This window comes from Solenopsis invicta, chromosome 14 (assembly GCF_016802725.1).
Source record: "Solenopsis invicta isolate M01_SB chromosome 14, UNIL_Sinv_3.0, whole genome shotgun sequence".
NCBI lineage: Eukaryota > Metazoa > Arthropoda > Insecta > Hymenoptera > Formicidae > Solenopsis > Solenopsis invicta.
Window position 1 is genome coordinate 3864622 of NC_052677.1, and position 25295 is coordinate 3889916.

The 25295-nt window shown below is 30.6% G+C and overlaps 2 protein-coding genes across 6 annotated transcripts in view; one reads left to right on the top strand and one right to left on the bottom strand.

Annotated features, from left to right (window-relative positions):
* Positions 1–25295, bottom strand: part of LOC113005675 (solute carrier family 35 member E1 homolog) — a 47741-nt gene that overhangs the window by 13365 nt on the left and 9081 nt on the right. The window contains exons 4-8 of one of the 5 annotated variants that reach the window (XR_005576246.1): positions 23761–23987; positions 10668–10911; positions 10294–10508; positions 10040–10141; positions 8476–9024 (exon numbers count right to left, since the gene is read on the bottom strand). The exons of 1 other annotated variant lie outside the window; for it this stretch is intronic. The gene's annotated coding sequence lies outside the window, so the exon portion shown is untranslated. Of the gene's footprint in view, positions 1–8475; positions 9025–9712; positions 10142–10265; positions 10509–10667; positions 10912–23760; positions 23988–25295 lie in introns of those variants that run through there. 3 more of the 5 variants (XR_005576244.1, XR_005576245.1, XR_005576243.1) reach the window with 3 other exon arrangements.
* Positions 2365–4147, top strand: LOC120359468. The gene is made up of 3 exons (XM_039457029.1): positions 2365–2787; positions 3207–3378; positions 3459–4147. The coding sequence occupies exons 1-3, from the start codon at positions 2776–2778 to the stop codon at positions 3608–3610; spliced, it is 336 nt and encodes a 111-aa protein (XP_039312963.1). The 5' UTR covers positions 2365–2775; the 3' UTR covers positions 3611–4147.

A 25295-nucleotide genomic window follows, 5' to 3' on the forward strand; every position in this document is an offset into this window, starting at 1 on the left:
AATATAATAATCTTGTATGCTTGGAAGTTAATGACACGTGTATAATATTTTTTTCTTAATACAAAAATGCAATCGTATCACGTGCTAAGTATAAACGTTATTGTATATTAAATAATTATAAAATAAATAATTATAAAATGCTTAAATTTTAAGTTTTGTATAGATTTTGGTTATACAAAAACATAAAAAGGTTATACATACAAGTATCAATTACAAAAATGTGATATTAATGTATACTACGTATTAAATGATGTGATAAATTTATACACATTTAATAATAAATCAATTCATATTCTATTTTTATTTATTCATAATCTATTATCGAGAACATGATCATTTGTCATCGTAAACTCTATTATTCTTAATCATAAATGTATAATTTTATTTTTGAAATTTATTATACAATTTAGTAAAAAAAATAGTGTTGTTACGTCTGGCGGATAAAATTTTTATTTTCCTGCGCCATCCGTATTGATAATAGCCTAATTAGAAATCGGGAACACCCTCCGGCCAATTAAGTAAATCCTACATCAAAATTATAATCTGATATCGCTTATACAGCTTTTACATGCGCAACCGCTTGGCAACATCGCGGCGCCGCCCCCTCGACGCGCAACACCCGCGAGTATCTATCGGCGCTAGGCAAACCTCGTGCGCGCCGACCCCTCGGCTCGCGATCCCCTTTAATATCACCAAGCTCCGCGCTTTGGAATTCTATTCATCTTTCCAATTTAATATAAAATATTAGGAACAGCAAAATTATAATTATCGAGGCGTGATTCTTTCATGGATGCTTCCCACTACCGCACCATGCAACTCAAATTAAGGTGGCTCTAAAGTGACATCGTTAGTCAATAATACAACTCACATAAAACTTGATAAAATACATTATGATTTTTCCTAAACATCTTATCTAAATAAAAATTATTAATATTGATAATGTTCCCATTGATTTTTATAAGTAGTTTATAAATTTATAATAATTATAAAAGGTCGATTGATTAATGTTGTCTTGATCGCAAGACCCATCTTCTTTCGCGTCAGTGCGCAAGTACTGTGAAGATAGTGTAGATCTAGCAGCCGACTCGCCGTCTTTCCGCTGGCGTCTATAACCTCTTAACCATTTTACTTCCGTGACACGCATGCATCATCACTTTCTCAATTAAATTTTCTTAAAAATTCATGGCAACACACAACCTTTCATATACCACTGGAAAACTTGTGATTTCATCTTTCAGTAATCAGTTTTTTATTAACATCTCTAGTTTTTCTTAAAAGATATTATATCATTTTCGGTAAAAATTCAATAACCTCCCATAAGAGCTATGTTAAAAAGTGATTTTTTATATTGCTTGTTTGCAATAATTTACATGGCAACAGGGTCTTAAATTTTAAGAGATGGTTTATTATATATTAAAGAACAACCTCCCAAAGTTTTATTTATGTGGCTAGTCTTTTAGTTTACTTTCGAACCACCTTAAATCAACTCTAAAATCGCGACCAATAAAAACGCCAAAAAATTTTGAATTAATATAAAGATTGATCTCTCATAGATAACAACAAAACTTTAACTTTTTACGCATAAAACGATAGCGTGTGCTTGGCGCTATTGCCTCGTACACTCTCAAGTACGAAAATTCAAAAAATAACACTCATAAAAAAATTATAGAAATTTTTCCTGTTAAAACTAACTCCCCGTAGTAGTAACAATAAAATATTATTTAACATCGCATAACGCTTCGGTACATGGTCCTCCACCGTACCACCCAGTGAGAAATGACAGGTTGAAAAGACGTTTATTCGACGTCAATGTCGTTGATGGTTGATATTAAGGCGATGCTAGACGTTTAGCATCGCCTTAATATCAACCATCAATGACATTGGCGTCGAATAGACGTCTTTTCAACTTATCATCTCTATTGTCGTCCAAATCATATTTCTTGCAAGACTTATTCATAAAATGCCCAAAACTTTTTAATTGCGATTTTCTCGAAAATGCTTGAAAGCAATGTTATTTGTATTTTTGTACATAATACTCAAAATAAGTAAAATTATTTACTGACTAATTTAATACTGCCAAAATTAAATTTCTGTAAAAGCATTCTTATAGAAATTCCATTATTGATCTTACTATTTCTGGTTAACTTAATTAATCGATCGATTAAATTCAAGAATTGTCAACTGTAAAACATAAAACTCATTAACTATTATATTATATTTTTCTTGTTCACTTTCGATACATTATAAATTATTTATGTAAATACATATAATATTTTTATTTAATAATGAAGTTATACATTTAATTATAATTATATTAAGAAATTAAATAAGGGATCGATGATCAGTTTTCAATTTTGTAGTTTACAATTATTAAATTGGTGCAGCTATTCCATCAAATATATTTTTTAAAATGTGAGCGCGTTACACAACATCTCGAGGTCTGTTCTTTTCAATTGAACCTTTTACATGTGCAAAGCTAAAAGAACGGACTTCGAGACCGTTGAGCAAGCGCGCTGAGCCGGCCTACACGCGCGCTATCTCCCTATCATTTGTTTTCCGATGTTAGCGGAATTTTAGTGCAGATTGTTTTACGATACGTAAAGGTGTTGTTGGTGTTGCGTGTGTTGTGTTGCTTCCCATTGTTCCCATTTAGCAAGAACGGTTGTGGCGAAGATAAAGTTGGACAGTCATGTACCCAATAATTTACCTGCCTTACCTCTACAATCTATAAATGATCTTCGAAAATTTGAGAAATACTTGAGAGAGCCAGAAAATATGTCAGCTACGGTAAATTATATTGACATATACATAATGATTATATATACACTCAGTATTTAAAAAAATTGTGTTCTCTTTTCTTATTATACGTTTTAAAATACTTTTAATTTCACAGTATATCCAGCGTCATCGATTCTGTCCCTCAGAAAATTTTCCAAACTGAGAAGTCACTATCTTAAATTTCTACATACAGTTTATGATTAACATAACGACCAATAAGCTATAGTCGTTACATTAATCATGAACTGCGAGTATGTAGAAAGATGGTGACTTCTCAGTTTGGAAAACTTCCCGAGCGACAGAATCGATGACCGTGGGTGTACCTTTTTTATATTATTTATTCTATTTATGATTATGATCGTAGCTCTTTCTGTATTCTGTTTTTTTCTAAATTATATCCTTAGACCTTTATTCTTATATTTTTATAGATTAAATATATTAGTTTTTATGGAAGTGATCCAGATGAAACAAAAGCAACGATGAATGTGATGAAAAAATTAATGTACAACTGTTTGGCAAAAAACATAAATTTTAAAGGTCTTGATCCCAATTCATCAAAAATTCCTCTTGAACAATGTCATATGTGGGACCTAATTCAAGGTAAATTTTTATATTCTTCTGCACGTTGATTACAGATATTTTTAGAAATAATTCCACGATAATATAAATTTTCATTTCAGGTGCTGTGATGTGTAATAAAAAAGAAAATTGTGACATTAATAAACTGAAGAGAGCATGTCAAAATTGGTTGAAGCAAGCTCCACATCGGAAGCAAGAAATTGCATATATTCCTGTTAAGACTCCTGACGCCTCACCGAGAACTCCGTATTGACGGTAGTAACGTTTCGTCGCGGACAAAATTAGAGCTATAGTAGAAACGTGACAGATTGACGACGAAATGTTGTGTATGTCATTCCATTATTATATATTCCATTGTGAAAATTTGACTTATCTCATATTTACCAAATTTGTAAGAATGGACCGCAAGTAAAGTTTCTTTGAAGTAATACATAAAAGCATATTTCACTCCTTTCAATATCCATGTGTTTTCCTGTTTGAATAGGCATCACTTTACGTACTTTTAACGACTATTTACTGACAGGCGGAAAAAGGATAGTCAAGACCCATTTTTACAAGTGTTTTAAAGCGATTTTGTTATTCTATTTTATTCAAATTCTATTTATAAATGCCACGTCGGAAATTTTAGTTCAACTGTGTGTTTTCTTGTCTGAATGGTTTCATTTTATGTGCTTTTTACGACTATTTACTGACTATTGGGCGGAAAAAGATTAGTCAAGATTCATTTTTACAAGTTTTTTTAAAGCTGTATATTAATAGAAACGAATGTAAATAAACGTTATTAAAACTACGTTTATACGTCACCATTAATCGAGTTTAATAACATCGGTAGTTATAAAACTGGTTAATTACAAGTATTCATCTGAAGAATGGAATGACTGTAATTGGTCAGTTTCATAACTACGAGTGTTGCTAAACCCAATTAATGATGACGTGTAAACGTAGTAGACGTTTAAATACGCTTATAAGACGTTTCTAAGGCGTCTACATAAATGTCTAATAGTCGTTTAATAAACGTTTATTGAACGTCTTTAAGACGTCTACATAAATGTCAAATAGTTGTTTAATAAACGTTTATTGAACGTCTTTAAGACATCTAATAGTGGTCTAATTTAGAAGACACAAAAACGTCTAATAGACCAAATTTTAGACGTCTATATCAACTGTTTAGACGTTGATTTGACGTTTTTTCAACCTGTCATTTCTCACTGGGCATGTACGCCTAATCGAGATCCTATAAAGAACTTAATTTATATTAATTTTTCAAGCATTAGATTTCGCATCGAAGTGTGGTATACGGAATCCCCGCGAGTCGCGACCCCCGGAACCGTCTACAAGCGCTTCGCGCGAACTATAGTTCGGAGCGATAGTTTTTTGTAACGCGTAGTCCTTAGGAACCCGCCCTGTTCCGCAAGCCGCGCGGTCGCGGAACAGGGCGGGTTCCTAAGGACTACGCGTTACAAAAAACTATCGCTCCGAATTTTCCGCAAATCCCGAGGAATTGTCCCGCAACACCTCTTGCCTATATCCTTGCCTACATAAGGAGCGAAATCGGAGCTCCAAAAATCAGATCAGTCTTGTTGGTCAAGCGAGAATCGCTGCCATCGGTGACCGCCAACGTGCAGACCTCCAGGTACGATCTCAGCAGCGGGTGGGTCTTACTCCTGACGAAGACGTTGGTCTTCGGGGTGGCCCCGGTCGAATCGCCTTTTTCCTGCTCTCCCCCTCCCGCCAAAGATCCAGAGAGTTGAACCACACCTAGCATTAGCTAGAGAGTGGCCTCACTCGTTTCTCTGTCCTTTCCCCCGTCACCCTGGCGTTGATTCCCTGGCGAGAAGAAGATTCGCTAACGCAACTCCTCGGCAGCCTCCATCCTTCTCACTTCCGTCCCCGCCGAGGAAGATTCGCTAACGCGACTCTTCGGCGTCCTCTCCCTCTTTCCCTCTCCTGCAGCGTCGAAGAAGACTCGCTAACGCGACTCTTCGGCGTCTTCCTATTCTCTCTCTCTGTGACTCGAAAACTTCTCCTAGACAACCTTTACCCGCAGAAAGGCATTCTTACGGGTGTCCACTCCGATCCAGCGGATTTGTCTCCTTGTATACGCATATACTTCTTTGCTCTTCAGTTATTCTACAATTACTAATAATTGATTTCCCACAAGTTATAGATATCTTACGCGATAGATCACTTACTGACCTCTCTCTCTATCTCTAACGCTTTAACAACATTTCTTTCGGAAGACCAGTAAGTTATTTTCTCAGTCATATATCATCGTGGCAATCCTTCATTCTAATTCAATCATGTATCTCTTCAAGAAGGTATGGGCCGAAAAAGACCACACCGCGCGTACGATGGTGGACGGAAGCGGTTCTTCCGCCGTTACATAAAATCTAATTGTTCATCCGTTCTCTTTAAGATTATGCTTTCATGTAATATATATATATATATATATATATATATATATATATATATATATATATATATATATATATATATATCTGTACATATCTTACATCTACCCTTTCGTTGCTTAATCAACCTCACGCCACGCTCAACCACACTGCACTATCCATTTCTTTTGTTTTTATTCTTAATAAACTTCCTATTTATATAAATTATTTCTCTGATTATTTACAAACCTTCACAAGATTACCCCCTACTCCTTATTACTCACATAAATAAAGCATCGTGCATCTGGGAGTGTTGTCGCACGACTCGAAGGCACGACTGGTGACAGCTGCCCAGTACCCCACAAAACTAATTAAAGAAAAATCAAAATTTATGTCCCGGATCGCGACCGCGCAAAACCGCGGACGCAACAGTGTAAATTTTATTTATCTTAAATTTATAAATAAATATATAAATTAATTTTTATTAATTTATGTAAAACTTTTCTTATCGTGATTAACTTTAAAATTTTTTAAGATTTTAATATAATATAATTTAGATAAATGTATATGCGCACGCACGCACATATATATAATATATAATATATAAAAAAGAGAAAAGTATATTATGGCTACTGTCGACAATATGGCTACCCCTATTATTTCCGTTATTAGGTGACGTATCCTAACAATTGCTTATAGAGTTATTCGTTTAGTAGCCCGTTTTTTAGGAATGCTAATGTGCCAATACATAATGACTGACAATTGTTATAAGGCATTTTTACTTTTGAGCAGTTCTCTAACTTGTTCAAGGTACACCTTTTAACCTTTAATTACATACATTTCCTTATTATTCTTAAGCCTTAAACACGTAAGTGGGTCTGAGAGACCCCATATGAAGTTTTGAACGCTTGCTATGTGAAGACGGAATGAGATAGGAGGTTCAAACCAAGACGTAAAAATGTTTGAAATCTCCTCTTTCGATTGATATGGTTGATCAACTTTTTTGGTCAACTAGAATTCAAACGGCACGGCAGCAAAGTTTTGTTAGAGTCAATGCGACCCATATAGTGTGTAAATGAAACTTTTTTTGTGAGTATTTTAAATAAAAAAGCTGGACAAAATACGTTCGAACAAGTCGGTTTGCGGATGTTACTCGCATATACTGTGTCTAAAGTTGGAATACTATAAAATGCTTAGAAAAGGGAGTTTTCCCGAAATATATCATGAAACACATCAATTTTCAATTTTAGACATGATTTAATCAAAAATATCCCATATTCGTCTTGTTACATAAGTACATTTTTTTATAGAAATGACAATGATATAATTTTTTTTTGAAAGTATGAATCTTTAGCTTTAAAACGCCGTATTGTAAAGTTCTTCAAAGTTTTTTGTTGCAAAGATATGATTTTTTTTTTAAGTGGATTTTTAGATGCCCGAAAATACCTCATATTCTCCATGTTACATAATTATATTTTTAAAAGGAATGACTTTGCCAAATTTTATTTTGAAAGTGTGACTCTTTAGCTTTAAAACGTCGTATTTGAAAGTCATTAAACGTTTTTTGTTGCGAAGATACGATTTTTTGAAGGAAAAGTGGATTTTTGACCAATTTCTCATTTTTGCTTAATGGTTTTTCTTTTATAACTTCACAATAAATTATTTTTCGGCAATGCCGATTGTGCAGTCACACTCTTGAAATTTTAAACTTTTGTTAAAAAAAAAAAAAATCGTAGAAAAATATTGATTGTATTCAAAGTTATAGCTTCTCAAAGTTGAAAAAGTTTCAACCAAAAGTTTCAACCAGATCCAAAAATGTGTTTCCGTATTTTACAGGATCGGTGTGTTTAAGGGTTAAACTTGAGTGTACTATCATACAAAAGTACATACAAATATCTTTTTGTTATTTATTCGGCCTTTTTATTCGGCCGCATACATTTTGAGTTATGCTAAAAATCCACTTTTTAAAACAATAACATGGAACTTTGTTAATATGGTTTTTTAAGTGAAATTTTTATATCAAAATTTATTAAAAATTTTTATATCGAAATATTTCTTTGATAAATCAATTGTCATTCTAAAGAGCGATATTTAGAAACATTAGAGACATCATTTTATACTTATTGTTTAATGTAAAGGATAAAATGAAAAACAAGAATAAAATGATATTTTTGATAAAATTTCTAATGGTATTTTTAAAGCTTTTGAACGCAGAAAAATTCTAAATCAGAAAAATTCTAAACAATGGAAAATTAAAAATATATAATTTTGTAACAAGGTACTGTGTTTCTTTTAAACTAAACTAATTTTTTTAATTTATTTTTATAGATAGCCATATTACAACCACTTTTTTTCTTCCACCGATTATGCAGTGCATTAGATTTTTATAAATCACGTCCTAAATAATAAATATTTCATTACTTTGAATCTAGAATCTGTCAAACAATACTCTGACAAATGTAATCATTCAAATTTTAATAGAAAATATTAATTATAAACAAAGTTATTCAATAAAATAAAAATGTGTGCCATATTACCCTCTTCTCCTCTATATGATATTAAAAGCTTTGTAGCGCGCGCCTTTTGTTCTAGTATAATAAAAATTCTACATCAGCAAATTAAATAATTCAATAATTAAATAAATAAATAATGGATTATCAACAATGGGATAGCATCTCAGAAAAATGCAATATACCTAAGGATGAATTTTTGAAGGTTTTAAAAATAGTTTTAGATTCAATTTACTTTTCATTTGATATTTTTTACAAACAGAATTTTGGGACACCCATAAGCTCACCCCTTTCACAGATTATTACGGACCTAGTCCTTGAAAAAATGGACTCTAGAGAACGTTGGCTATATTCTTTCCTTTTATTTAAGATATGTTGATGACATAGCCATGATAATTCCACGTTATTCGGAGGAGTCAATTTAAAAAAATTTTAACGCCTTTCATCCAAGGTTACAATTGACGTTAGAAATGAGTGATGATAAACTCAACTTTCTCGATGTGATGTTGATAAAAAGGCACATGAAGTTAGGTTTCAATTGGTATCACAAGCCCACGTTCTCTGGGTGATATGTCACTTTTTCATCGCAGCACTCGCTCTCTCAAAAGAGAGGTGCAATTATGGGCATGGTGGATAGTCATTTTATTATCGCATCCAAAGGATCCCGCACATCTCTTATGGATTTTGAATCTCGGTCAAATCTTCTCGTATTTTGGAAAATTGTAGTTCCAGGTGTCCTGATTAAAAGTGTCAATGGGCGTGACCTCCTAAAATTAACAGTTTTCGAGATCTACTTAGAGAAAGAAAAAACAGTTTTTCTTAATTATTTCAAAAAATATTTATTTTACAAAAAACATGTGTCAAATAAAAAATAAAGCTCGCGATAAGCTCTACAAAAAAGATCTTATGCATATTTTACCTAACTCCAATACTTTAGTCGTTATAATAGAAAAACTGTTTTAAAATTTATCTCTCTTTTTCTAGTTAATCTTTCATGACAGAAGATCGTGGTCAAGTTTTGAATTCTTGTGATTACTAATTGTAAGTTAATAAGTTGGAAGTGGTGTTATCACACCACCCTCCATTCCTCTCTCGATAGGTAATGATCAATTAAAAATCTAATATGTTCTTGATAACTTTGAATCTGGTAGAGCAGACGATTACTAATGTAATATTAATTATGTCATTATACAATAATAATACTACATATTGGAAACAGCAATTAAAGTCTACTATTACATAAAATATAATTCACATCGTATCTCTCTATGTTAGTATAATGTAACCCGTAAACGCAATTATATAACAATTATATACTAAGTAATATAACAGTAAAAATAAATCAATAAAACGGAAAATAATATTCAATATAACCTGTAAATAATATGTCCATGTTAGTACTAATTTCCAATTCATAGAAAATTACAATTATATAATAAAAAGAAGTATGACATATTTCACATAATACGTTTACATATTTATTAAATATAAAAACATAAGAAATCTGGCATAATTCATAATAAACTAATTTGGGATTATAAAAACGCAAATTTATTTGCATTTTATAAAAATGTAATCTCTTTTGATATTTAGCTAGGTGGAGCTACAATATCTGCAAATCTGGAAATTTGCAAAATTTGTGTGTGTGTGGACTCAGATACAGTATATACTTTGAATATGAGTAAACTTAATCCGTGCACTCGATATAATCATGAACAAAAATTACGTGTATTGGTCGAAGTCAGTGAGAATAAACAACTCATTTAGATTAACATTACGTACATATCTGTTCAATATCCAATTATTTGCAATATTATTTTCCTCCTTTTTTGTGTCTGCAATTGCCTCTTACTATTGTTTATCTATTGTATTATGTACAATTTTCTGTAATAAGATTAAAATTTTTAATGTTACGCCGTAAACATTTTAAATACATATAGCTTTTTATCATCATTAATATTCTATTTAAAGAAAATTCTCATATATGAAAAATTTCGATATCACATACTGTTTTATACATTTTATATCCACAAAACCTTAAGCTATTGGCTGGTGGCTTTCAATTTCAATTATAGTCGTACCAAATAGTAAACATCCAGCACATATTTCTACTCTTCTTTAATTTCATGGAGTTTTTAGAGATTCTAGATATTGTTAATAATATAATAACTTTTCCAGCCATTTTATCTTTCACGAAAAACAGAGTACGATGATGGCTTGAAAGGCAGTGCATTCGGTTGAATTCGGTTTTCTGTAAAAAAAATTGATAAATTATATTAAAAAACTAACAATTTGCTGAATTAAATGTAATTAAAACTAGATAAAAACTATAAATAAGATAAAATTCACTATATGTAACCAAAATTACAATCAAATAAATATATTGTACATACATTGTACACATACGTACTTTTGATTTGTCTAGTATTCTCTCATTCTCTATTGATATTGCAAACAAATAGATACTGAACAGACGAGTAGAATGTTGATCTAAACGAACGGTTGCACGCATTGTCTAATGGATTATTTTCAAGTTTATTGTTGGACGTGAAAATTGATAAGGAACATATTGCCTATTTCTTCGGCTCAATCGTTCTTCATCTATCATATTACTAATTCTCTTTTGTTGCACTTTTATGCGCCGATTAAAGAAGCTGTAATAAAAAAAAAATCAGTATTTAAATTTTTAACAAAACATACTGAAAAGAATATTTCTTTCGGTTCCTAGTAGTATATTTAAAACCTATTTAGCAATTGAAAATGGTCCTGGTGACGATGTTTGCCATATGTGGCAAAACATCAAATCCAATATAGTGTGTCAGCTGAGGGTTAAAATTCAAAAGTATTTTCGTAATATACACCAAGCACATGTATGACTCAAGGAAAAAAATGGACTTATGCCATAAATCCCTAACAAAACCAAATAGAATTCGCATCTAGAATGCGTCAGGATCTTTGTCGCAAATTACCAAAAATATAAAGAAATTACTCTGAAGCATGAAAATAAGTTTGATGATTCGATTGCAAGCATTTTAAATAACATAGGAATTTACAGCGAATCGATATATTTAGGAAAACTATCGATAGTCGCATCAGCATTAAACATTCTACAGCGTGAGTCAACATATAGTACATATCGGAGGCAATCGAAGTGTGGTCTAATTTACTAAACGAAAAAGTTTTACAATTATATAAAATGTTTTTTTCAAGAACGATTCAATCAAGCAATCACATCAGTTCACCTACTAGCACACATTATGGATTCAAAAATTAACAGGCAATATCTGAGTGCCGAACAAGAAGATATCGCCAAGGAATGGATATCTAACAGTTATCCTGAATATCTTCCAAGCGTAACGGCTTTTAAAATTAAAAATAATAAATTTTTTCCGAAGATAATATTACAAGAAAATATCATTAATAAATTTTTATCTTCAAAATGGTAGAAAATTATGGAAAAAAAACCGAGAAATCCAATGAACTACCAAAAGAATTCTATGATTTTTTTGCAAATTTGCTATCATGTCCTGCGTCTTCAGCATTCATTGAAGTTTTTCTCAACACTTGAATTTGTGTAGTCAAAACTACAAAATCTTGGTGTATAAAAAGCTACCAAACTTGTTAAAATTTATCGTTTTTTGCGCTCAAGTAAAAACGTAAATATTGATTGGTAATAAAATTCAAATATATCAATTTAAATTAAATTTTATTATGTTTTATTGTGTTTTATTCTTTTCCTTTACTAATTTTGCTACATATTATATATTTTATTTATAATATTAAAATATATTTATAATAATATATATTAAATATACTAAGGTACTTGAACCGAATAAGGCCCAGTACTAAATAAGGCCCACTTCTAAATTTACCATTTAAAAGCCCGCTTTATGTTTCAAATATACGAGGTGTGATCAAAAAGTAAGGTAACTTTTTATTTTTATAAAAAAATATTCATTTATTCATCCAAAATTATGTTATCCCCTTCAAAATAATCCCCCTCTGATACAATGCATTTGTGCCAGCGCTTTTCCAGTCGTCAAAACATTTCTGAAATGCACTTTTGAGTATTGCCTTGAGCTCCTCCAGCGATGCAGCCTTAATCTCCTCAATCGTCGGAAATCTTCGTCCTTTTCAATTTTGGGAAGAGGAAAAAGTCGCAGGGGACCAAATCTGGTAAATACGGTGGCTGAGGCATGATGATAATATTGTTTTTGGCCAAAAAAGTACTCACTAGTAACGACGTGTGCGCAGGTGCATTATCATGGTGCAGAATCCATGAATTTTCTTTCCACACTTCCGGACGTTTTTTTCTTATTGATTCACGCAAACGCCGCATAACTTCAAGGTAATACTCTTTGTTTACCGTACGACCTTGTGGTAGAAATTCTTGATGCACAACGCCATGGTAATCAAAGAAAACTGTGAACAAAACCTTCACATTCGAACGAACTTGGCGTGCCTTTTTCGGTCTTGGCTCTCCTGGGCTCTTCCACTGGGATAATTGGGCTTTGGTTTCGACGTCATAACCATATACCCATGTTTCGTCACCAGTTATAACCCTTTTGAGCAGATCAGGATCATCATTGACGTCGTTCAACATGTCTTGGGCGATGTTCATGCGACGCTGCTTCTGATCAAAATTAAGCAGTTTTGGAACGAATTTCGCTGACACACGTGTCATACCCAAAACATCCGTTAAAATTGATTGGCATGAGCCAAACGATATGTTAAGATCATCAGCTATTTCTCTAATCGTGATTCGACGATTTTTCAACACAATTTCTTTCACTTCCTGAATATTTTCGTTGGCTTTTGACGTGCTGGGGCGTCCAGAGCGAGGTTCATCGTTAACATTTTCTCGGCCTTCTTGGAATAACTTATAACTTATACCATTTATAAACATTTTTTTTGCTCAAAGTTGACTCACCGTACGCCACTGTCAACATTTCAAGAGTTTTTGAACACTTAATACCATTTTTTACACAAAAATTAATACAAACTCTCTGCTCCATTATTTTCAACAGCAAAAAATCGCCGAGCACGCAAACACGAGTCTAACCTTTATGCCTCTCACATAAAAACAACACATGCTATATAGTCAAAACTGTGAACATATAATCGTGAGTGTACCAACACAAAAAAAAATTTTGAAATTAGAATGTACAGTCGTGAGCTAAAAGGTTGCAACACATTTTCTTCGATGGTTTTTGGAATGTAGACTTGCTCATTGATCGGCAAACGTAATTGGTTGAATCCACAGGTAAGAACCAATTATGTTCGCCGTTCAATGAGCAAGTCTACATTCCAAAAAGCATTAAAGAAAATAGGTTGCTACCTTTTAGCTCACGACTGTACAGAGCGCGCAAAATTCAAAAAGTCACCTTACTTTTTGATCATACCTCGTATGTTTAAAAGATATGTCATAGGAAGTAAATAAAGATTGAATAGGAAATTAATACCGCTGGCAACACGTTTATTCAGTGCAACGAAAGCTTGTAACAAAGTGAGTAAATCAATCGTTTTTATAAAAATGTATTGTAAATTTAATAAGTATACATTATTTTATGGTTTATTACAACATATTATTCAACTTTTTAACTATAGGAAAAAACAAATATTTATATCAATTTTTTGGAATAAATATACTTTTTTATAAATAATGTATTATTAAATAAGGCCCACTTGTACATTAATTGTTATAGCCATTGTCATTTGTTTATTATGTACGTGGCTTGCAACAGAGAATAACGATTTTCAATGATTCTAACTTTCCATAAGCTAAAATTGCACTAAAATAGCCAGAATTTTTCAAAGTTAAAATATTAATTATAGACAAAATTAAAAATAATTGTGATGTTTTACTAGTATAATACACTCGACAGCAAAATTAAGAAATCACCTATTCTGATTCCGAAAAATAGGCGTAATTCAAGAGAGTGTAATTTATTCAAAAATAATCGTAAACAATTTAAAAAAAAAGCATTTTAAAGCTTGAAATCTCTAGTTTTAAGATTGATAAATCATTAAACGATTTACAGATATTTTACGAAGTTAACGGGCAAAACCTTTAAAATGATTTAAAGGTTTCGATTATTTAAGTTGATTTTTCTCGAAGATTCTTTTACACTAGAAAATAAAAGAAAAAATTCAAGCAAATTTTTAAAAATCAAAAATTTGCAAAATAAAAAATTTTTCATAATGCAATAAAACATTAAAAATATTGTGGATTATTTTTTAAGTACTAAATCTCTTTAAAAGGTTTTTCAACTTTCACGTTAATTTAAATAGAAAAAAATTAACAACTTCCTAAATTTGTTTAAATTTGGAAAATTTAAAAAATTTTTTTGAATTTCTTACTTTATTTCTTAGTGTAAAAGATTCTTCGAGAAAAATCAACTAAAATAATCAAAAGGTTTCGCCCTTTAAAATGAGGCCTGGCAAATCAGTTTATAATTTTTTTGTTCACAAAGTTCAAATATCGACTTCAGCAAAAATTAAGTGAGCGTTCAACAGAAAAATTAAAGGATCACCAACAGTTACTCCCCAAAAGAGAGTGTAACATGATAAATCAACAAAAATGATAAATCAAATGTTTCAAAACACATTTTACAGCTTAATATTTCTATGTACACTTTTAATATTGACTTTGAAAACATATACTGATTTTTACCGGAGCTATACGGATGAAAATAAAAATGCGGCAAAATTTATTACGAATTTTGCGAGTTTATTTGACGTAAATTAAAAATCGCACACAAATGCAGTTTGCAGCGTTTGAAAGCGCGAAATCTTTATCTTTAATTTGCGTACTTGTTGAGCGTTGTATGATGTTTATTCACCGATTTATTCAACATTAAAAAAAGGAACCATTTTTGCTTCAGTGTTGCCTAACTCAGTGAAAAAAAATCGTACAAAGCTCAATAAAAACGCAAATTAAAGCTAAAGATCTACGCTTTTAAAAGCTGTAAACTGCATTTGTGTGCAATTTTTATTTCACGCTGTACAACTTGGTAAAATTTTTATAAGATTTTAACATTTGTCAGATTTTTTTTACGAACTTTGCAAAGCTCCACGACGCGAAATAAAAATTGCACGCAAATGCGGTTTACAGCATTCGAAAAGGTGGATCTTTAATTTTAATTTGCGTTTTTGTTGAGCTTTGCACGATTTTTTTTCACTGAGTTAGGCAGTACTAAAGCAAAAATGGCCTCTTTTGCTTCAATGTTGAATAATAATTAATGGGATAGTTAATGGTCAAAACTATGTTTTAGAACTATAAAACTCGTCAAAAACTATAAAATTCATTGGTTTAAATTTTGAAAATATTATATGATATGCTGACTTCGCGCGAAGTTAGCATATCATTTCTCAACTTTCGTTTATTTATGCTAAATGACCAGAACTATTGTTATAACTTATCAGGAACTATAGAACTCGGTTGTATGCAAAGAGAACTCCACTTTTTTTTTGATATGCTGACAATTGATATGCTAACTTCACATACATCCTAGAGCCTAGCTAAGATTCGACAATCGAGGCTGCTGTGAGGATAGGAAACATCTAACGAAATAATACCAAGATTTAGTAATAAAGTGTATCGTCAACACTTTTATATAATTAAAACTTATGAAAAATTCAAGCTCCGACTAGCTTTGGCATTACGTGAGCAGAAAAAAAAGACCAATGATTCCAAGTAGAAATCAACTTCTGTCAGTTACTTGGCTTCTAGCCACTCCAAAGTTTTTTCGATGAGGGATAGTTTTGTAAATAAAAATATTAAGTTTTTCTATTAACAATATGAGTAATAATTAAATTAGTAGAATAAGTCTGTTGCAAATCATTTCAATATGGGAAAATCTATTTTACACACTTTCTTACAGTTGTAAATGCTCTAAACAAGAATTCTAAATTGCGGATCCTGTTACATAAAGCATTTGTGTGCGTGGCGTGTATGTACATTTGTGCTAAAATGTGTTCGCGTTTCTTTTGTTAGCCGACGTTACTCAAAATGCAAGCACATTTCAGCACACACATTTACACACTGGAAAAAAAAAATTGCCACAATGGCCAATTTTTATTGGCTGCATAAAAGTTTGCTGCTACAATCATTTGCACTATTAAGATAAAAAATCGCAATACCAGTATATAATTTCGACTAAACTAATGCAACCAATTTCCAAAGGTATTAAATAATTGGTTGCACTAGGCAACTTCTTAGTCGCAATAGCCTTATCGACTAGGTTGATGAGACAATGGCTAAACTAGACAAATCAGATTTGTCATGCGGACAGCAATCAACGCGCCGTGATAGGACTTTGTTTTGCGACACTCATTGTTCTCCTGAATAATCTATGTGCATACGTTTTTCATTCGCTCTGTGTCGTGTCTGTTGGTGCATTGCTTGAACGTAAGTAAAGAAAGAGTTTGATATATGCAACAGAGTTCTGACAATACGAATAAACGGTAAGTGTGGTGCAATATAATTTGCTAGTGCAAAGCATTTTTCATATTCTGTTTTTAAGAAGACCTGTCGATGATATGAGATAGTAATAATATATGCGCGGTAAATAACACACGGAAAGCTAAGGACATCGCAACAGTATTGTTCGATACACGCATCGCGATTGTTCGGTTTTCATTGCATCATCGCGATTGCTCCGTTTTCATCGCCTGCTCCGTTTTCGTCGCCTGCTCCGTTTTCGTCGCCTGCTTCGTTCTTGTCGTCTGCTCCGTTTTTATCGCGAATCTTCGCTTGGCAACGGCAGGCTTCCACTTGGGTATATTCCGGTATAGCGTCGCACATTGGACATGAGAATACGCGTTTCCGATCGTCACTTAACCGCCAATTTCCGCGGTGCTGTCCAAAATACTATATGAACTTCCAATCATTTCGCATTTTTTTCAAGTACTTTTTATGCTTTTAATACTTTTAATGCTAATTTACTAAAAAATGATGTAAATAATATTATTATTAATCTTTAATTGTAAATCCTAAAAAAAAATTAAAAAACATTGATGTAATGCATTAAAAGTACCTCAATCAGTACATAATATTTTTTAAATGTTTTTTTAATATTTATTTAATATTAATTTTTCATTGTACAATTCATTATAACAAAAATATTTATTAAACATTTATTAAATATTTATTTAACATTTATTAAATATTTAAAATGATTTAAAGAAAATATTCATTTAATATTTATTTAATGTTTATGTAACATTAATTGAATACTTGAAATAATGATTTAAAAAAATATTTATTTAATGTTTATTTAATATTTTTTTCACATTAATTATTCATTTGACAAAACATTTTTTAAAAACATTAATTTAACATTTACTTAACATTAATTTGATATTTATTTTACATTAATTTTTTATTTAAAACAATTTCAAAAATATTAATTTAACACTTATTAAATATTAATTTAATATTTATTTAATATTCATTTTATTTTTTTTAAACGTTTATTTAATATTGTTGGTAAATATATTGAATAGGGGAGGCTGCCTCGATAACCTTGATCTTGACATATGTTGTCAAGGTCATGACCCTGAGTAACGTCCAACAAGTTTTAGCCATCGCTGTCTTTCGTTAAAAAGTTACAATCATAAAAAGTTTATGAAAATTAAAAACGATAACTACACATATACCCACATATATTCACATATACTTACATTTACACACAAAAATGTGGTACAAAGAATGCGTGGGCGGCTCCCCCTGCACCCCCTCACGTATTTTTGCTAACCTAACCTTGCCGAAAATGTGCGATTAAAACCGATTAAAACGGAATCCTTTTTAATCGGTTTTAAGCATCTTTTAATCGATTCAATCCACGAGCGGATTAAAAAATAATCGGTTTTAATTCTATACAAACCGTAATTGATTTTAATATCGCTTTCGCGAATTATTTCTAATCCGAAATAATTACATTCTAATCCATACTGTTGTCAATCCAAATAAATTTGAATAATCGAATGGATATATAATCCAAAATAATCCGCTTAATGCCCATTTCTATCAAAGGTTTAAATTTAATCATTGGTTAACTTGTAGGATGCTGGCAACTCCGAAATTTAAGCATTTCTACTATATTATATGCAATAATTATATTAGAAATTTTGACATTGTCATTCTGTAAATTAACCAACAATTAAATTTCAACCACGTTAGTATACCTAGACATAAATTGTAGATTTTTTAAATAAATAAAAAGTTGTTTATTACAATATTTCTTATTAATAATTGAGGTTTGCATAACATTTGCATTAAAATTTTTTTAAATAAAATGTACAATAACATTTTTTTATAAACAGCATTGTATTTATTACCATATTATTGAATCTCATATACATTCGGAGGTTTGCATAAATATCTAGAATATCCTACATCTACATGAATAATCTTGCTTTTTACATCACTTATTGGAACTATTAAGTTATGTACATAATCTTCTCATTCTATCTTATCCATGTACGATACATGTACGAACGGTTTGTTGGAACTGATTGTAATTTTTGATATTTGAATGTGACATTTATTATTTAAGAGAGTGATGTGTAATATTTGTTCATATTCACCTGAATGCAACTGAACCATTGTATTGCTCGTCTTTCGTGCTTTACGATATTTCTGACTGTGAAATATGACACCTATTCTATATATATTTCTGTTTTTAAATTTATAAATTGTTTAAGTGTAATGAATAATATAAAAATTTTTACAAATTTTAATGTAGTTGCATTAAGACTCCTAAATACTCTCAGTGACCATCACATTTAAGAATCCTGACACTAGTAGCAAGAAATGATGCGCTGAGACGCTGAGAATTCTTGCGTGCTATTTTCAAATAAAAAGCTATTTTGATAAAATAACATTGTAAATTATTTTAACAAATTTGTAAAATTGTTCTAAAACTATTTTTTTCTTGACGGTTTATGAACTGCCAAAAAATCATAGCTTTTGAACAATTTTACAAATTTTTAAACGTGATTTATAGTGTTGTCATCCAAATATCTCTTTATTTAAAAATGGCACACAAGATTTGTTAGAGTCTCAGCGTGTCATATTGCATTTCGATTTAATTATAATTTATGAAATCATGTAATTTTGGATTGAAATGGATTTATCCCAATATTAATCCGTCCGAATTATACTAATTCCGATCTAATTTTTAATCGGTTTTAATACCGTATTTTCGGTGCAGAAATCCCGATCGATTTGGATTACTTTTTTTTTAATCGGTTTTAATCGCATATTTTCGGCAGGGAACCTATTCCTATTTTTGCCGAAATTTGTAATAATATTAGATTTGAAATTATGGGTTAGGTTAGGTTACGTGCACACGCACACGCACACTGCGCGGAACAATACTAATAGCTTGTAAGATCAGCCTTGTTCCCGTATTTTTCTTAACCTTACCTAACCTAATTCTTAATTCTATTTTAGTTTAATTTTAAATCTAATATTGCAACGTGGTCAATTGGATATCCTTGGCCAAATTACACTTAAAATACGGTTAAGTTAGGTTAGGTTAGAAAAAATACGGTGAAGGGATGCAGGGGGAAGGGCGGAGCCCCTCCCCCGCCCACGCGTTCTCTGTACCATATTTTTATGTGTATATGTGAGTATATGTGTAGTTAGCGCTTTTAATTTTCATAAATGATTTTTATGATTATAACTTTTTTACGAAGGGCGAGTGACGGCTAAAACTTGTTGGACGTTACTCAGGGTCACGACCTTGACAACATATGTCAAGGTCAAGGTCATCGAGGCAGCCTTCCCTATTCGATGTATTAACCATATTGTTTAAGTATTTATTTTTCATAAATTATTCAATTAAAAAAATTGTTTTAGTAAGCATTTTTTAAATGTTTATTTAATATTAATTATTTTATTTACTTTTCATCTATAAAATTATGTTTATTATTTATTTAACATTTAAGCTAATTATTTTTTAGTTACTTATTGATTTTAAAATTCGTTTAAAAAATGTTTCAATAACATCTATAAAAATCAGTAAAAAGTTAACTTAATTATATATATTTATATAAATAATATGCTTTATATAGATTTCGTCTTTTCAATAACATATATTGATCTATCAATGATGGACATGTATTAGCACAAAGTGTTTATAGATCATCACAAGAGATCAGTTTGCAACGATCACAGAGATCAAGCAATGTTCACCGGGGTCGCAACTTGGATGGGTGACTTCGTGGAAAAAAAATTCTTAAGAAAAAACCTCAATATTATAAAAAAATTTGTTTAATGTAAAAAGGAGCATAAATCCATTAATTTTAACGTTTTTAAAGAATTTTTTTATTGCAAAAATTTTTTTAATGTTTTTAAAAACATTTTTTAAATATTGTGTGCTGATTGGGACATGAAAAAAATGGGCAATGATTAGAATTTTTGAGTGCAGTAGACATGTATGTAAGCAATGAGTCTCATTTGGAGAACGCATTTGAGGTTCATATCGCTCGCACGCATGAATACCGCACGCGTGCGACCAATATGATTCTTATATGATGACGCATCTGTTGGATACCGTGAGTTCATAATCCGCACGGCATGCGGCTCTGTAAAATCACTATGCGCGCATTTTGTTATCTGGGTTTTTTTCAATGGCACGGTACATACACAAGCATGCGTCATGTAACAGAATCTGCAAGTTGGGAATTCTGATTATAAATAATATAGAGATAATATTGTGTGGCCACCTAAAGAGACGAAATAAATGCTGTAAAAAGGAGATTGAATAAAATTGTATTTCCAGCTGTTCTAGAATCTAGTTTACAAATATCCATTCTTGTTCCACATGTAATTCTATTTTTATATTTTGATTGTTTCGTTGATTTTAACAGCATATCTTAACTTATTTTTATGTTTCTATCTATCTAGCTTCACTCCGAGTCATATAAAACCAAGAAACGTAAATTTTGCTATTATTTTGCAAGATATTTATAATATCTTGCAGGTCTGGTCATTGTTTTGTGGGAGTCGCGAATTCTGTCTGATTCTAGGATATTCAGAAATTCAGATTTATAAATGTCTGTACAAAAAAATCATGCAAAGTTCTTCTTAGGAAATGAGTATATTATTTGTAATAAAGTTTATTCAATATTGTCTTAGTGCATGCCATCCTATATAAACAAAGGTAATTTGACAGAAGTTAGTTGATTTTATTACTTTTTTTGTTTTAATTATCATATTGTACTTGCATTAATTGAATTATAAAGCGACTTGCAACACAAAGTAGTTTTTTCATGTAAAAATTGTTCTACATTAGTCGCATCGCAATGTCACAATGATTCTAAGCCAATAAACGTCAAGCTAGTATCAAGATAGCTAGACACTGTCTGGATTGCAACGTTGACGTTGCGATGCGATTAATGTAGCATAATCTTTAGATCACATGGGAGCTAGTTCTGTATGCTGTGTTCTGCCAATTACTAAATTTGCAGAATATAGCATGCAGAATTTCTAGTAATTTAATAGCTTGCATGCTATCTAGAACAAAAATCGCAATTATGCTATACATTTTTTGATATTTTTATTATAATGCAAGTTTAAATCAACGTCGACAAAGAATTGTCAAAAATAAGACAAGTGGAAAGAGCATTTTCTCGATTGAAAGAAAGATTTTGAAGAATGAAGTACCTACATATAAATATGGTAAATATGATTCCTCACGTAATATTGGTCAATTATGTGTTACACAATTTACATATCTTCGAAGCTGTATCGAAGCTGTGATAGAGCAGATGATTTTATAGAAAAGGAAAGACAGTATGCTAGAGATAATTCTAGCTCGAAGGCCAATTGATGAACTAAGGAAAGACATTATTTACAATAATGGTCAGAATCCAACAAAACACATTTATTTAATAACATTAATAGCTTGAATTATACGATGCAAATGCAGTCTAATTGTGCCAAGAAATCATGTTGTTAGTTTATAAAAAGAAAACAATATAAGACGAGAACTATGTATATAATATGTGAACAGTTCCAGATCTATATGGGTCTTCGACTAGATTTTAAATTATATGTATTGTAATAAATATAAATAAAATCATTTTATCAAAATATATTATTTTATTATATCCTCATTTCATATAATTATTAATTGAAAAAAATAGAGAATATTTGGCCATAACTATTAAATGTAATTATATATTTTTATAAATCCTAATTATACTCTTAGAAATTATTGTTTGACAGTAACAAAGAAGATAATTACAAGAGATATTTATAATATATCTTTATAATAATCCTAAACTATTACAATATAATAAATATTTTGTAACTTATAAAGTAAAATCGTTAACAAAAATATAAATTAGATAAAACTTATGTTGTAGGACTGTCTTTTATAATTTTCCAAATATCTATAATTAAAGGATACAAACATCTTTAAGGAATTACATCCGGGTGAAACTTTCAAAAAAAAATAATTGTTTTAAATGATTCCTTAGAATCTTAAAAATTAATAAAGTTAAAAATTTCTAGTTAAATATGAAATAATGTTGCTCAAAACTTTAAACGTGATTTTCTCAAAACCACATTTTTTGGGGCTTGCAACATAACTTTAACAAATTTTATCCATTCTGCTTAAAATTTTTACAGTAGCTGCTAAATTAAATGCTCTAGCAAAGTATATATGATTTTTACAATCGGTTAAAAACTTTTTTGTTATAAATACTTTTTCTCTAAATTTTTTAGATAAAAATAAAAATTTGTTTTTGAATGTTCCTTTTTCTACAGAAATCAATATTTTAATATAAACATGCGTACTTCTTTAACAAAAATGTACATTATAAAAAAATTTTGTATTTTATCTTTAGAAAGTATATGGCATTTTTATTGCAAGCCGTAGAGGTCTATGAGAAAAACGCAATCTTGTAGCGCTCCAGCGCTGCCATTTTGACAGAAAAAAAAAAAAATATTTTATGTAACAGAAAGTAAGTAGGAGAGCGGTGAGAAAGGAAGAGATGAAGAAAGAAGGATCAGAGTAAGAAAGGGGGAGAGAGGATGAGAGAGAGAGAGAGAGAGAGAGGATGTAAGAGAGAGGTTGAGGAAAAGAGAATGAAAGACAAAGTAAAAAGAAGAGTATGATACAGAAAGAGTAAGAGAAAAAGTGTGAGGGGGAGAAAGAGATATGCCCAATTTGCCCAAAATGAGCAGAAATAGAATTCGGACAAAAGATTGAAATGAAAATTGGAATTGTGACAAAAGCGGAGGTCCCGGACGTGTGTGTGTGTACATATATAGTAAATTAGTGTTAAATTAGCTGTAAGATAGATGTAAGATAAATTAAATAGTGAAAAACTGTAAGTGTAAGATTTGTAAGAGGATCGAATTCTATTCTATTCTATTTTATTCTATTCTATTCTATTGTGTGTACCTTAAGATAAACACATTAAAAAAATAAATTTCCATTCACTATTTAACTACATATAAGTAAAAATTCCAAAAGTTACTATACGTTTTTGAACGTTCACTCTCTTAATCTTTTGACAGCTTCTTAGATATTAAGGCTCCTGAGTACTCGCTGCGGCCAGATTGAAGTCGTGACGCCAGAAACGAGAAATTGCGTAAAATAACATGTAATTTTGTCCGACGTGTCATTTGTACATAAAGCCAATTTGGATAAAACAGACTAATCAGATGGCTTAAAAATGGGTTAAGACTATCCTTTTTCCGCCTAACAGTCTGTAAATAGTCGTAAAAAGCATGTAAAGTGACGCCTATTTAGACAGGAAAACACACGGATAACTATTGAAAGGAGTGAAAAATGTGCTTTTATGTATAAAATTCAAAGAAACTTTACTTGGGTCCATTTTTACAAATTTGGTAAATATGAGACAAATCATATTTTCACGCTAATAGCGCTATTTATGTTATTCTATCTTTATCATTACCAAATTTCCCTAAACATATTCTAAATAATAAATTAAATTATAATGTGTTTATATTACTTGTACATAGTTTAAACTATACTAGAACAACACAAGCGCGCGCTAGGCGCGCGCCATTTATTTAATTTCATGTTTACATATAACTAAATATATAAATAATAAGAATTTCAAAAATTATATATTCATGATTAAGAATAATACAGTTCACGATGACAAATGACAGATCATGTTCTTGATGACAGATTATGAATAAATAAACATAGAATATGATTTGATTTATTATTACCCTATCAGTAGACAATGTTTTTTAAATGTTATATATATACTATATATATATATACGCAAATGTATATATGTGTATATATATATATATTTTTTTTTTTTCATTATAATGTCTTTTAAATATTTAAAAAATATTGTTTCCTGATAGGATAAATGTCTCTAAAATTATCATTAATAGTAGTATACGTTAATATCACGTTCTTGTAATTGATACCCATATGTACAACTCTTTTATGTTTTTTATATAACCAAAATCTACACAAAATTTAAAATTTAAACATGTTATAATTATTTAGTTTATAATTATTTAATATACAATAACGTTTATACTTAGCGTGATATGATTGCATTTTTGTATTAAAAACAAATATTATACACGAGTCATCAACTTCCAAGAACACGAGATTATCATATCTCAATAACTTTTGAATCGATCAAGTTCTAAATACTCTCAAACGATGGGTAAAGTTTTATAATGAAAATGTTTTTATTTTTTCTATCCGTGTACTATGGGCAGAGATATCACAATGAAAAGTTCACTTTTGAAATTTTATTTTCTGAGATATACGTGGTCATTAAAAAAATCTTCTAACTTGTGTTCAATTGCATTCTTAATTTTTTTTGTCCTTCATTTAAAAATCTTCACATTTCCCAGTCTTCTTTAAATCCTTTCTACTTTTTTCCTATTTTACACTCTCACAATTCTTCTTCCTTCTTCCTTACATTATTTCACACTTAAAATTTTTACTACAAAAGATTATGTCCGGTTAATGAAATAGTAATTCTTAAAACATAAAATATTAATATACCATGATATGCA